Source organism: Colletes latitarsis, chromosome 11 (assembly GCF_051014445.1).
Source record: "Colletes latitarsis isolate SP2378_abdomen chromosome 11, iyColLati1, whole genome shotgun sequence".
NCBI lineage: Eukaryota > Metazoa > Arthropoda > Insecta > Hymenoptera > Colletidae > Colletes > Colletes latitarsis.
The window spans coordinates 18815273-18828339 of record NC_135144.1 but is presented as its reverse complement, the minus strand read 5'-3'; the positions used below and the strand labels follow the sequence as shown (position 1 = coordinate 18828339).

Genomic DNA, 13067 nt, shown 5'->3' with positions numbered 1-13067 from the left:
ACCTTTAACGAATATGATCTCCAATCTAGATCAATTTTTTTGTATTATATGTATAGATCTTGTCCAAATACTAATGTACGAAAAACAAATGAAAGATGAAGTAATAGAATTAGAATTTATTATATACGATCTATTCTATAACGATAAATTAAGATATATAGTGAAAACAAATTTTATAAAATTTCCAATTTCATTATTTATTACTCGATATCACCCCCAATGGGCAATATAAACAATTACGTCGTTTTTAAAGTAACAATATATAAATTACTGTATATGTAATTTTCAATATATAAATTACTACACTTTCCATATTATGCAACAATTTAGTTTTACATTGTGACATGTAGTATTATTGTATCATCTTTAAAATTTAAAATATGTCTTGTAATTAAAAAATTATCTACGATCTGATATATTTAATAATAAATAGAAAATACTTGTATGTAACCGAAACATTCGATATACGATATAAATATTATAAATATCGTATGTCAAATATTCAGCTAAATACAATTTTTTTCTATTTATTATTAAATATGTCGGATTGTGAATAATTTCTATTTTCTGATACCGATACATAAATGTTTTCGTTTACTTTTTCTAGTTAAAATACAAAATACTGTACTTAAAATGTTGTTGTAATACATAATGCTGTATAATAAATAAATGAAAAATAAATAAAAACCTTTTCTTATACGCATTTATGTTATCCAACCAAGGTACAGTACTTTTCATTTAGTCTTTATTTGATATCTAAATACGTTATGAAACTCGTCAAAATAAATACTGCAATAAAAAAAAAAATCATAGTTTAATATGGACAGTAAATAAGAAATTAAATAAATCATTTTCGTTATAAACCAATCAGTAGTGTACTTTAATTACGTATATAAAAACATCATTATATTATTTACAAACATGAACATGACATACTGCAGTGTTCAGATCACAAATAGTAATTATGGCGATTACTCCCAACTTCATAAATCCATGAAGTTAAGACAGGCTTTTCCTAATGTTTACAACCGACCTGCAGCCATATCTAAAGTTTTAAATTTTTCCAGAGAAATCTAAATTGTTCACATCATACAACGATGTAACCGTCTATGTCCTTCGAATTACATTTACTTATTTTAACTTATATCGATTAGTTATACGATGCGTAAGTTGAAAAAATGCAATATTTTTTACGTATAAAAGTCTTGCATGCTTGAAATCCGTGTATGTCGGAAAATCCAAAATTAAATATCCCGTTTTGAAATAAAATGCATTTGTAATTTAATGTATTCGTATACGGAAATAAAGTTGGTTAGAATTCTTATTGTATGGTAAGTATTGCAAAGTGATTGTGTCTGTGTTCTAGCGCTTGCATACAAAAAGAACACAAAGTGTTCGGCCAACCATGGAAAAAATTTTAATGGGAGATTCTAGGGGCCAAAATAATACGAAAATCAAGAACACTAATTTGTCGGTTGAGGCTTCGTTAAGAAGTTATTAACGTTCAAAGTTCCACTATCGCGCGCAGCTGTTCGCCGATTGCCGTTCTACAAGCGCAACTTCAAACGTTAATAACTTTTTAACGAAGCCTCAATCGACAAATTGGTATTCTTGATTTTCGTCTTATTTTGATCCCTGGAATTACCCATAAAAATTTTTCCCATCGATGGCCGAACACCCTGTATATTGTGACTCGATATTGAGCGTTTTCTTGTACATTGTGTACAGCGTGGTCAGAACAATAAACTAAATCTCATTTTTTAGGAGTAGGGGGTAGGTAGCACGATGTGGAGTTCACCGAAGCGGTGGGAAAAGCAACAGGATAATAGGAACACTTATTTCTCCTTCTCCTGCGTCGTTCACAGCTCATAAAGTGGGAAAGGAAGGACACTCTTTCAGACTACAATCTCCGGTCAGAGAAGTGACACCACTTGTGTCGCTTTCACGGTTGATAATAAACTATTCTTTGTTACTTTAATTTCGAGTTTATTCGCTGTTTCTAATCTCTCCTCTGATCCACAGGTGAGGGCCTGGGAACTTGATATCGTCGCAAAAGCTTCTACGACATGCCGCCTTCCCCCTACACACCTCAACGAAGGCGATTCAGATTATTTTTCTGGCTACGCTGATCGTATGTATACTTTTTGCTAATTTATTTAACGTCAGTGTAAATATCCTTACAAACTCTTCTATGTTCAATATACAAATTTACCTAAATACCGGTTCGACCCTACAAATTTCACCGCATGTCCTCGAAGCCCACTATGATCTGTATTTCTAGCCTTTGTGAATAAATTACGTACGTGTCGTAAATGTTAAATATTTTACAAAATTTATGAAATTTCTAGCTTATAAATTTATTTGTCCTTTTTCTAATCTTTCAACTACCTCGGGATCATTCCTGATCGAACATCGACGCGACCCGACTTTTCGATTTTAACCACGAGCCCGTGACCGCTTTTATGATACCTATAGGAAAAGGAATTTGTTTCGGCTATTAGCTAGGCGGTATAGCTTTGGCAGTTTGTCCAAAACCTAAATTAGGCCGGGTGCCAAACCATGACATTTTCCATTCTAAAGTTTCTTGAAGCAATCGCTCTTCTTCGGGCGAAAAATGTAAAAGAGTAGCGACTGCTCTCGTTAAGTGGAGAGCCTTGAACACAAAAGAAAGAAATACATATCAAAAAACGATTGAAAGTCTTCTCTAACTTTCTTCGTTAGAATGTTTTAATGTTACATAATATACAATTTACCTCGTATTCCCTACTGGTTAGGAACTTTATGAGAACATGTTTAAGGTATTTAAAGTTGACATCGTCGTCCCTTGTATTGTTATGTCTAGCAGTGACGGTTTTCGACGAACTTGGTTTGAGAATTGCTGCAGAAGGTTCTACGTCGCTGTCCAATGATGACGATGGTACTCTCAATTCTCGTTGGAGAGTCTTTTTCATATCTGTTAACCGTTGCTGCAAGACTTTGATTGTCTAAAAATACACTCAGTAATTAGTATTATGTACAATACTATTACTGATTTTTATTTTTCTTAATTTTACCTTCGTTTTTTCATTCAACTGTTCTTCTAGATCCAGCAAGCTACTTTTAAGAAGTTTCTCGCTTCTCTCCATTTTCTCATTATTACGTTCCGCTTCCTCTAATTCCGACATTCTTTGTTTGGTTTCTTCTAGTGAAGCGATTGCTTGTTCCGTTTCCTTAGTTTTACTTTGCAAACTATGCTCTAAACTGTCTATCCTATTCTGTAGTTCTGTATTCTCGATTTCCTGTTGTCGGTTCTCTTGTTTTACAATTTCAATGTCCTGGGAGACTTGAGCATTCCTCAGCAGCGCAGAGTCTTTCTCGCCTCTTTCTTTTTCTAGGCACACTCTTAGCGTTGCCGATGTAGTTCGTTCGGATTCTAGATCTTCTCTTAAACGTGCAACTTGTAAGTGTAAGGAGGAATTATTTGATCGTTCACCTTCCAAAGACAGACGAAGATGCGCTACTTCCGAGGTGATAGTTGAAAGTTTTGTTGTTGTTTCCTCCAGGTCTTGCTTCAATTGGGTGATTTCCTTCGAAGAAGATTCCTGACGAGAGAACAAAGAACGAAATAACGTGAGTGCTATCTAATGTTAAAAGTATCCAGTATTGAAACTGTAATTTTGCATTGATAGAATTCACGAAAATACAATTTTTAATATATCTTTGGAATTTATGGTACAATCGAAGATTATTAATGAAAAGTTGGAGAATAAAATAAAATGTATAATAATGAAAGGACGTATGGTGAAGTTAGTTAAAGTACGAGTAAAATTAACATGGAGCAACGATTAAAAATCTAATTATAGAAGTTGTTAATCTGTACAAGACTACTCTATATAAGGTACATTAAAAATATTGAATTTTAATTTTATGAGTTGAATAACTGCTCATTTAATAAAAAGGTATTATTTAACCATAGAGATTAGATCATTCAACTAAAAATATCCAATAGTTCTGTAACTATTATTTATATAACAATTTTTATGAGTTTGAAATGAACTGCTATATAAGATTTTCATACTTGTACAAAGTAATATTTTAGTTTAAAGATTACGTTTATAGGAAGAAAATATATAAAGCTTAAATTAGAAATAGAAATTAGAAGCATGTATAAACAAGAATTTCAACGGGTGTCGTTTGTGCCATAATTCCAAAGCCCGAACCAACAAGTAAACTTTCGGTTCGAACATACTCGGTTGGCTTGGAAAAACTGTTACTATCACGTTTGGCTTTCCAACGAAGTTTTCAAATTCTTCTATATACTCATTCTATCTTCTACACTATGTAATATACGATACGTTTCCCTTGAATTGTTTCCACCTGGATACACATTCATAATATTTATAGCAACGTAAACGTAACTGAATTATGTTGTTGGTGTAGCAAAATATAATATAGTTTGTTACCCTGTAAGAAAACAATCGTGTACACAGTCATGTGTATAATAATATATAAAAAGCCGCTTGATAAAGGGGGGATGTAAAAATGGGTTGAAAAACAAGCACAAAACGAATACGAAAACTATTCAATTTGTTTGTTTCTTTCTTTATTCCACAAATAAAATATACAGAAATGCGTTCGTACATAAAAATGTCGTTACGTTGATACTATTTAATTTTCATGTACAAAGGCAACGCGAGCGAAACATAGGGTTTTAAAAAGTAGACCAACTCAGACCTTAGTCGAATTTGTCGATACGGGATGCTAACTTTGATAAAGTATAGTAATACGTCATAAATTTCTGCATGCTTGTAACGGTAAATAAAAAATTACGAACAAAAGAAATGTGCTGGTAAATATGCATAAAAGAAATTTTTCTGTGCGTTAAGCGTCAAGCATCTTAGAAGAAAACATGCAAGTAAATAGGCGACGTGTAGTGTCTATTTACGAATCAGCACACGATGCTTTTTACGCGTTCGTATATACGCGTTCCAGTGTTCTTACAGTTATCGTGTAATGTTGTAAGCATTAAGTAGTTTATAAACACCCGTTAAAACGTGATCAATTAAACAGTTACGATTAATAACTGGGAAAAAACTTCGACATCTAAAAACGAACATATCTATTCACACACAATTGTGAAACAGTATAGATATAAAACGGTCACTTCTTAAATACTAACTTTCTCTGTTTCAGTATGCCGATATGAAAAGAAAAATTGAAGTACACAAAAAAGATACTACAATCTTTAACGTTAAAACCTCGTTATTACATACAGGTAATTATATCGATATTGTATAATATGGCTCGCATAATAAAAGGCTCTGTGGAAAACAATAACACAAGAATTCGATGACTACTACTCGGTGATGTGATCATTTTTTTAAATATGTCATCCGATATACAGGAAATATACATTTCTTTGCATCTCAAGATCTAATAGGACATCTTCTTCAAAACAATCTAGTCCATGCATGTCTACAAATCGCGGTAACTCACAATTTGTCGCTTAAACTCTTCCACCTCATCATCGACGCTGGCCCGGAGCTCTTTCAGTTCCGTGGCCATCTCGTCGATGTCTTCTGCCATGCGCAAAAGCTTGGCGTCTTTCGTCGCCATGACAATATTGTTCACCTCTATTTCAGCTTCCAGTTCCTTGATCCTTTGTCTTAGCTTTTCGTTTTCCTCTTCGACGCGTCTCCTTTCCAGACCTTCTTCGCCAGCCTGTCTGCTCAGTCTCCCGACTTGCGTCTCCAAGCTGGATATCTTTCCTGACCAACTGGTCTTTATATCGGACAAATGAAGATGCGCCTCTTCTAACTTTCTCTCCAGCAATGCCCTTTCTCTCATAAGATCTGCTATTCTTTCATCGACAGTCACTTGATCGTTAGTTCCTAAAGCAACTCTTTGTTCTAACACAAAAACTTTATCCTTCAGGTGACGCGCCTCTTCCTCTGTCTGTGCCAGCTGGGAGGAAAGCTGAGTTCTCTCGCGCTGAGTAGAATGACGCAGTGTCTCCATTTCATCCTGGAAACGGCAACGTTATTACTAAAAATGCACGTTACATCTATGGTTATTACATTTTGCTCTCTGAAGCTTTGTTGCAAACCTTACCAAAGCATTGCTAACACATAAATATAAATAGAATATTAGAAATAATCCAAACCTTATGAAGCCAAGAATAAGCAAATGATGATGAATTTGACGATTAATGACAATAATACTGAAAGTGAACAAAATAATAAGAGAGAAGTATGAAGTAGAAATAAAATCCGAGTTAGATAAATCCTTCTGTCGAAAATTATTATTTTTTTTTTATTATTTACCGAAAATGAGTGCAATAGAAATTTAATTTGATAGAACATAAATGTGTATAAAAAAAAATCTCTTCGTGGTCTGATATCAATTATTCCACGCTGTTACGAGAGTAACAACATTGGAGCACGAGTACTGCAGTAGGAAGAGTTTAAACATTTTATACGCAATTTTATTGTAATATGAGAAAAATCTGTTTACTAGTAAATGACTTCCACTAGTTAATACATGCATTTCTCCTATGTTATAAAATTTTGCACCAAGGAGAGAATTACAGAAAGAGCAACATTGATGTAAGTATAATCTATAGAAATTATTTATGTTGCAGAATAGCAGCAAAGCTTTGAAGACGTACCTCTAGCATCAGCAGTAGCAGCAGCGAATTAGCGGAAATTACCGCCTACTCTGATCTCCAATGCTCTCGTTTATCAAAGTTTTCCAATCTTCATGCGTTTGTCGTTTTCACAAAACTTTCAGTATCACTTAGGTTTTGCTCATGTTCCATAACCAGTAACACGAATTTTTGCTCATTTCGTAACTTGTACGTACACAAATGATGCCTACTCCTTTTAAATTAAACTTTAGCAAAATAAAATCAGAAACTTCTGACGGAATATTTAAACTGCATTTCAAGAGTACAATCAAGAGTTATGGAACATATGCGCATTCGTTTCATTTTAACGGATCTCCGTAATATTCGAAATTATCAAATGCTTAAAGAGTCTTGACCATAGGTAGCAAGTAGTACATCACAGATTGGTATTGTGTGTCAATATAAAAATGTGCGGGAAAAAGACATGGCCAACCGTGACAAAACAAAAAGCTATATATAAAATAAAAAAGAAAAAAAAAAAAATATCGAAAGGCTTCAAAATAAAATCAAACTTTTTAAAAAGCGTGCTTATATCTAAAAAAAAAAATATATGGTCGTTAATTTCACAAAGGACCATATAACATGTAACTGATATTAGAGAAACGAAAACAATATTTTAAAGAAAACGGTAAGATAAATATGATTAAATTGATTTTTCCATGCACCCCTATCTCTTTCAACAAAAAGACGTCCCATATTATTAACGAGTACAAGGTACGATACACGATATTATAAAAATATGTGTTTTAGAAATTAACTTATACTCGAGATAAAATAAAATTTAACATCTTTCTTTATATTAAAGTTATGCATAAATAATTCGTTCGTTCAAAGTAAGTAATTTGTTTGTACTAAAAATATTGCTAGAGGAAACAAGAATAAATGAACATATATCAGAAATTTGTCTGAAGTAACTACTTCATTTTAACATGCTATAAACGTTGTATTAATAAATTTGCATTATTTAAATTCTTTAGTAATACACATTCTAACAAATCATTAAAAATTGTTATTTATAGATAATTATTAGTTGTAAAAAATATATGTTGATAATATTTACTTTAAATAATACTTCCCTTTCATACATATGTACTGCAAAAATAGAATAATGTGTAACATTCGAGAAACAATTTATTTTTCTTCAAACAATGTACTGGAAAATTTCTCTTCAAACTGGTGACACATTTTATACATACACGAAAATTAAATGTAAGTATAAGACACTGTAACACATACAGTTAAAACAGTAATTATACATATATGTATAATTTAATGTTGTACATGACAAATTATTGTCGTAAATATCACTCGTGTAACAGATGTTGCAGAAGATTTAAAAAATATTCGTGAACAAAAAGTGTATACAAATTTTTTTTAAACAAAATCATTAAAATATGCTCCATGTTTACTTACTCAAATGGTGTCAATCGAGCAACTTATATTACATTAACACAATTACATTTAATAATTATGTTAACATAATCTTATAGTTCATGGCGTATTTAGGTGATACTTAAAATCGAACAAAGCAATTATCGTATAATGTACTCACCTGTACATTGTTCAGTTCATCTTCATATCGCCTAAGACGGGAAACTTCAGATTTTAGACTTTCGATCTCGGTAGTGGTTGCTTTTAAGTGTTGCGTTTTTTCTTCTACCTCTTGTTCTTTAACCAGCAACTTAATTTAAACAGAAAATATATATATATATATTAAATAATGATAGATTTTTAAAATATACAGGGTGTTCGGCCACCCCAGGGAAAAATTTTGACGAGAGACTCTAGAAGCCAAAATAAGACGAAAATAAAGAATATCAATTTCTTGATTGAGGCTTCGTTAAAAAGTTATTAAAAAATTAAATTAAAAAATTTCAAATCATCCTGGAATGATTTTCGTTCGGAACTTTAAACGTTAATAACTTTTTAACGAAGCCTCAATCGAGAAATTGGTATTCTTGATTTTCGTCTTATTTTGGCCCCTAAAATCTCTCATTAAAATTTTTCCCAAGGATGGCCGAACACCCTGTATAATAATACACAGTAGTGCCCGCTTAAACGTCCGAATTTGGGACCGGCTGAGGACACTTATGCGGGGAGGTGATTTCAATTGAGAAAACGAGGAAAGATATACGATCGCGCGTTTGCATCGAGCCTAAAGTGAGCCAAAGTATGGGCACTAAAATAGGCATTATTATTTATAGAAAATTATTAAATGATACGTACTAAATGTTTTACTTTTGCCATCTCTTGAGTTTGTAAATCTTCTAGTTGTCCTACGTCCTCTTGAAAATTGTATATCATCTTTTTAAATTCTGAAACACAATAATGTCTATAAAAACCCAAAAATTTGTTTTGATTATGACTATTAAAATTAAATAGAAATTCCTGAACTTGAACAATCTATTAAATTTCAATTCTATCGTGAACGTTATATTTGATTTCATTGATCACTTTACTTTGAAAAAGTATGTACCTTCTGCATCTTTAAGGGCCAGTTCCATCGAACGTTTTGTGTGTTCTGTATTTTGTAATTCGTCTTCTAATTTTTTTTTTTCCTTCTCCTGTTTTTCAACAACTTTTTTCCACTCCTTTTCCCTTTCGTAAAGCCTCACTTTCCACTCTTCTTCCTTCTTTTCCATTCGTTTTAGTAACTCTGTTTCCTTTTTTACCAGCCTCTTCTGCCATTCTTCTTCTCTATGCTCAAACCTTTTTATGTCTTTCGCTGAGAGTTGCATACCATCGCTTAATTTGAGATCAAAAGTGCTGTCCCTTTTCAAAGAAATTGGCGGGGAAGGTGATGCTGCATTTTCATCGCGTGAACCATCTAATGAAATTTGAGATTCACTAATGCTACTAGTGGATCCACCCTATAAAAATATTATTTTCATATAGTATAAATCAATTTTACAACAATACTAAATTATATTAATGAATATAGCACGAATAAAAATATACAAAATTTCGTTTTCCAAATCAATTTAATAAAACGTTAACAAAGTATGTTTTTAATGCAAACTTATTGTTTACAATATAAATCCTTTAAGAGGATAATTAAACTTTAAAATCATTAAAAAAATCTATTCCAGAATTCTGATCCAAATGGTAGATATTTGGTTGCAACATATAACTTTATTAATTAAATTATGCAGCATTTAAATAGAGAAATATTTATTATTAAGTTACGATATTTATTGTTAAAGTTGATAAACTCAGAAAACATAATCTTAAAGTGAATAATAAATAGTATAATTTAGAAAACGAGATCGTAATAAGATTCATTATTCGTACACGTTCGAACGAGTCTTAAGGCATTAACATAATCGAATGACGAACGTGTGCGATGCTAATGAATTGCCTGGAAAACATATGTATAAATAATAAGCGAGATATAACTTAAATTAATGTCTGTATTATTTTTTTCTTTTATTAACGACACTTCGAAACGATCGCAAATTCAACGGCGCCTATAAGTAAATTCATCATGCATTTATGGTCGCAATATCGTTTCACATCGATAACACCTCGCCAGCCAGAAATTACATGTTTACCTGGGACGTATGCTTCGAGTTAATATCACGCACGTTACCAGCATTTCTAACGACAGTTGACACGTCGCTCCCCGTTTCTTCTCGTATTTTGTTCTTTAACGTCGCAAACATGGTGCAGTAATTTCCAAGGGGACGAGCGGAAAATGACAACTACCACCTGTCAACGTCGGATGTTGTGCTGACTCTGCGCCCGTCTACCAGGGGCGAAATGTTAACAAAGATCGGGGAATAAAATCGCAACGTGCCAGCAATTCATTATTCAACGAAACGCCGCTTTCCTTAGTTTCATCGAGTCATTTTTCAATTGTGCGATACACTCGCGACATTACACGAAACCAATACGCAGATCAAAGGTAGACGGCTACCATACTGGCCACTCACGGTTTAAGTAGCCACTAGTGTAGAAACTGATACATTCGTGGACGGCGTTCTCCCGTATCGGAAGATCAGCGCACAATTGTCTTAACCGCGAAATGCAAATACCGCACTGCACGACGTTCTGCAAAGTTACCGCGCGTATGACGAATTTACGAGAGTTTAGTCATACAACATTCGAGATTGCTCCACACGTGTATACTTCGATTAAAGAGGAACGAGAACTATGCATTAAATAGATGTGATACTTGTTATTCTCCAGTATGCGACGATAATTACATAATGTTGTCATTGTACTTTCCTGAACTGCGTTTGGCTGCAACCAATTACTTTTGTTGTGCTCATTGGCCAATGGAGTCAGTGTTACCAGACGGCAGACCGGTGTCCAAAGGAAATTTACACACGCTGCATACAGCGCTCACGCATATGCGAGCTCTGGCGCTGCGGGCAGTTTCGAGAATTCGAGAAAGAGGGCAAACATAAACCTTTCCTTCTCATTCTGGAAACAGTTGAAATCCGATTTGTGTCAACCGACATACGATTCAGGGATGCCAGATCACGCATGCTAGATCACGTAGTACGCGTACGTGAGCACGTAGAGTTTCGTAGAGCATTAATGCACGTAGAGCACGTGCATTAATAAATAAATTAATATTAGTTTTCATTCCTAAATGATTGGGACGCCATCTAGTGTGTAAAGAGTGGATTATTCCACGACAAACTTGAGCGTTTTAGCACCAGAGGGCTTGAGGTCGGTAAATAAGCGCCATCTAGCGTTGATGGTAACGAACTATTCCACGACAAACTTGAGTGTTTTAGCACCAGAGGGTTTGAGGTCGGTAAATAAGCGCCATCTAGCGTTGATGGTAACGAACTATTCCACGACAAACTTGGGCGTTTTAACACCAGAGGCTTTGAGGTCGAAAAATGAGCGCCATCTAGCGTTGAAAATAACGAACTAGTCCACGACAAACTTGGGCGTTTTACCATTAATGGCTGTGCAAATCGTGTACCACCGATGGGTTACACTTTCTTTAACTTATAGACAGGGTGCATCACGGGCAAACTAAGCGGACTATTAAGTGGGCAAGAATGCAGTCACTTATGTAGACACTGCTGTAGTTATTATAATAATAATAAGCTATGGACATTGTTTATTAATTAGACTGAAGTACATATAATCTCAAGTTAATGTCTATTATGCTTGACGCGATGTGAAACCATGTTCTTGTCGAAAGAAACGTGCAAACTATAAATATGTCTTTCATTGTAAGCCTAAGATGGCGCCGGATAACGACGTATAACGATTACTACTGACTTCTGCCTGCCTCCGCTGGACTCTGCTGACCGCTACTGACCACTGCAGGTATTTCTGATAATGTATAACGATTAATACTTACTACTGCATGCCCCTACAAGTCTCTGCTTGCCTTTGCAGGTTTCTGCTTGCCTGTGCATGCCTTTGCTGGCCTCTGCTGAACACTGCTGACCACCCCTGATGCTTCTGACATCGTATAACAATTACTACATGCTACTGTTCGCCCCTGCTGATCTCTGCTTGCTACTGCATGCCTCTGCTCGTCTCTGCTGACCGCTGCTGACCACTCCTGTTACTTCTGACAACGTATAACGATTACGACTTGCTACTGCCTGCCCCTGCTGGATTCTACTTGCCACTGCTTGCCTCCGCTGGCCTCTGCTGACCGCTGTTGACCACTCCTGCTACTTCTGACAACGTATAACGATTACGACTGGCTACTGTTAGCCTCCCGCAGCCTCTGCTGGCCTCTGCTGACCACCGCTGATATTTCTGACAACGTATAACGATTACTACTGACTTCTGCCTGCCTCCGTTGGACTCTGCTGGCCGCTGCTGACCACTCCTGTTACTTCTGACAACGTATTACGATTACTACTGACTTCTGCCTGCCTCCGCTGGCCTCTGCTGGCCTCTGCTGACCACCGCTGATATTTCTGACAACGTATAACGATTACGACTGGCTACTGTCAGCCTCTCCCAGCCTCTGTTGACCTCTGCTGACCACCCCTGATGCTTCTGGCAACGTATAACGATTACAACTTGCTACTGCTTGCCCCTGCTAGTCTCTGCATGCCTCTGCATCCCTCTGCTGACCTCTGCTGGCCCCTGCTGACCACGCTGACCTTTGTTAACAACTTCTAACATGATGTACATGTATTAAAACTTTGTATAATGTAAATCTATGACAATAAATGATATAATTTCAAAGAATTCTATGTGTTCTCATCACTTTTACCTTTCTTTTCAACTCCTCATTATTCCCTTAGTTATAAGAAACCGTTTCTCTATTTAAAACTGGAATTCCAAAGTGCCCGGAGCGTTTTCTGAAATGCCGGTGACCTTGACCCACTTTCGAAACTGGGTCAAGGCCAAATCCCGATTCCCAAAGCGCCCGGAATTTTTCTAAGATTCGATGGCCTTGACCTACTTTCGAAAT

General features: G+C 35.0%; 1 protein-coding gene across 1 annotated transcript; it reads right to left on the bottom strand.

The window, feature by feature from the left end:
* Positions 1–171: 171 nt before the first annotated feature.
* On the bottom strand, positions 172–10954 carry LOC143348568 (uncharacterized). The gene is made up of 8 exons (XM_076778929.1): positions 10216–10954; positions 9141–9534; positions 8891–8979; positions 8217–8345; positions 5476–6003; positions 3054–3581; positions 2754–2984; positions 172–2653 (listed from the first exon to the last, which is right to left on the bottom strand). The coding sequence occupies exons 1-8, from the start codon at positions 10324–10326 to the stop codon at positions 2498–2500; spliced, it is 2166 nt and encodes a 721-aa protein (XP_076635044.1). The 5' UTR covers positions 10327–10954; the 3' UTR covers positions 172–2497.
* Between the last annotated feature and the right edge of the window lie 2113 nt (positions 10955–13067).

Bases quoted from the DNA above. Each gene is read 5' to 3' on its own strand.
- LOC143348568 (XM_076778929.1), bottom strand. From the start codon at position 10,326: ATGTTTGCGACGTTAAAGAACAAAATACGAGAAGAAACGGGGAGCGAC. The intron at 8,980-9,140 runs GTACATACTTTT...ATTGTGTTTCAG, and splicing joins GGCCCTTAAAGATGCAGAAG to AATTTAAAAAGATGATATAC. The intron at 6,004-8,216 runs GTGAGTACATTA...TGCCGTTTCCAG, and splicing joins ATGAACTGAACAATGTACAG to GATGAAATGGAGACACTGCG.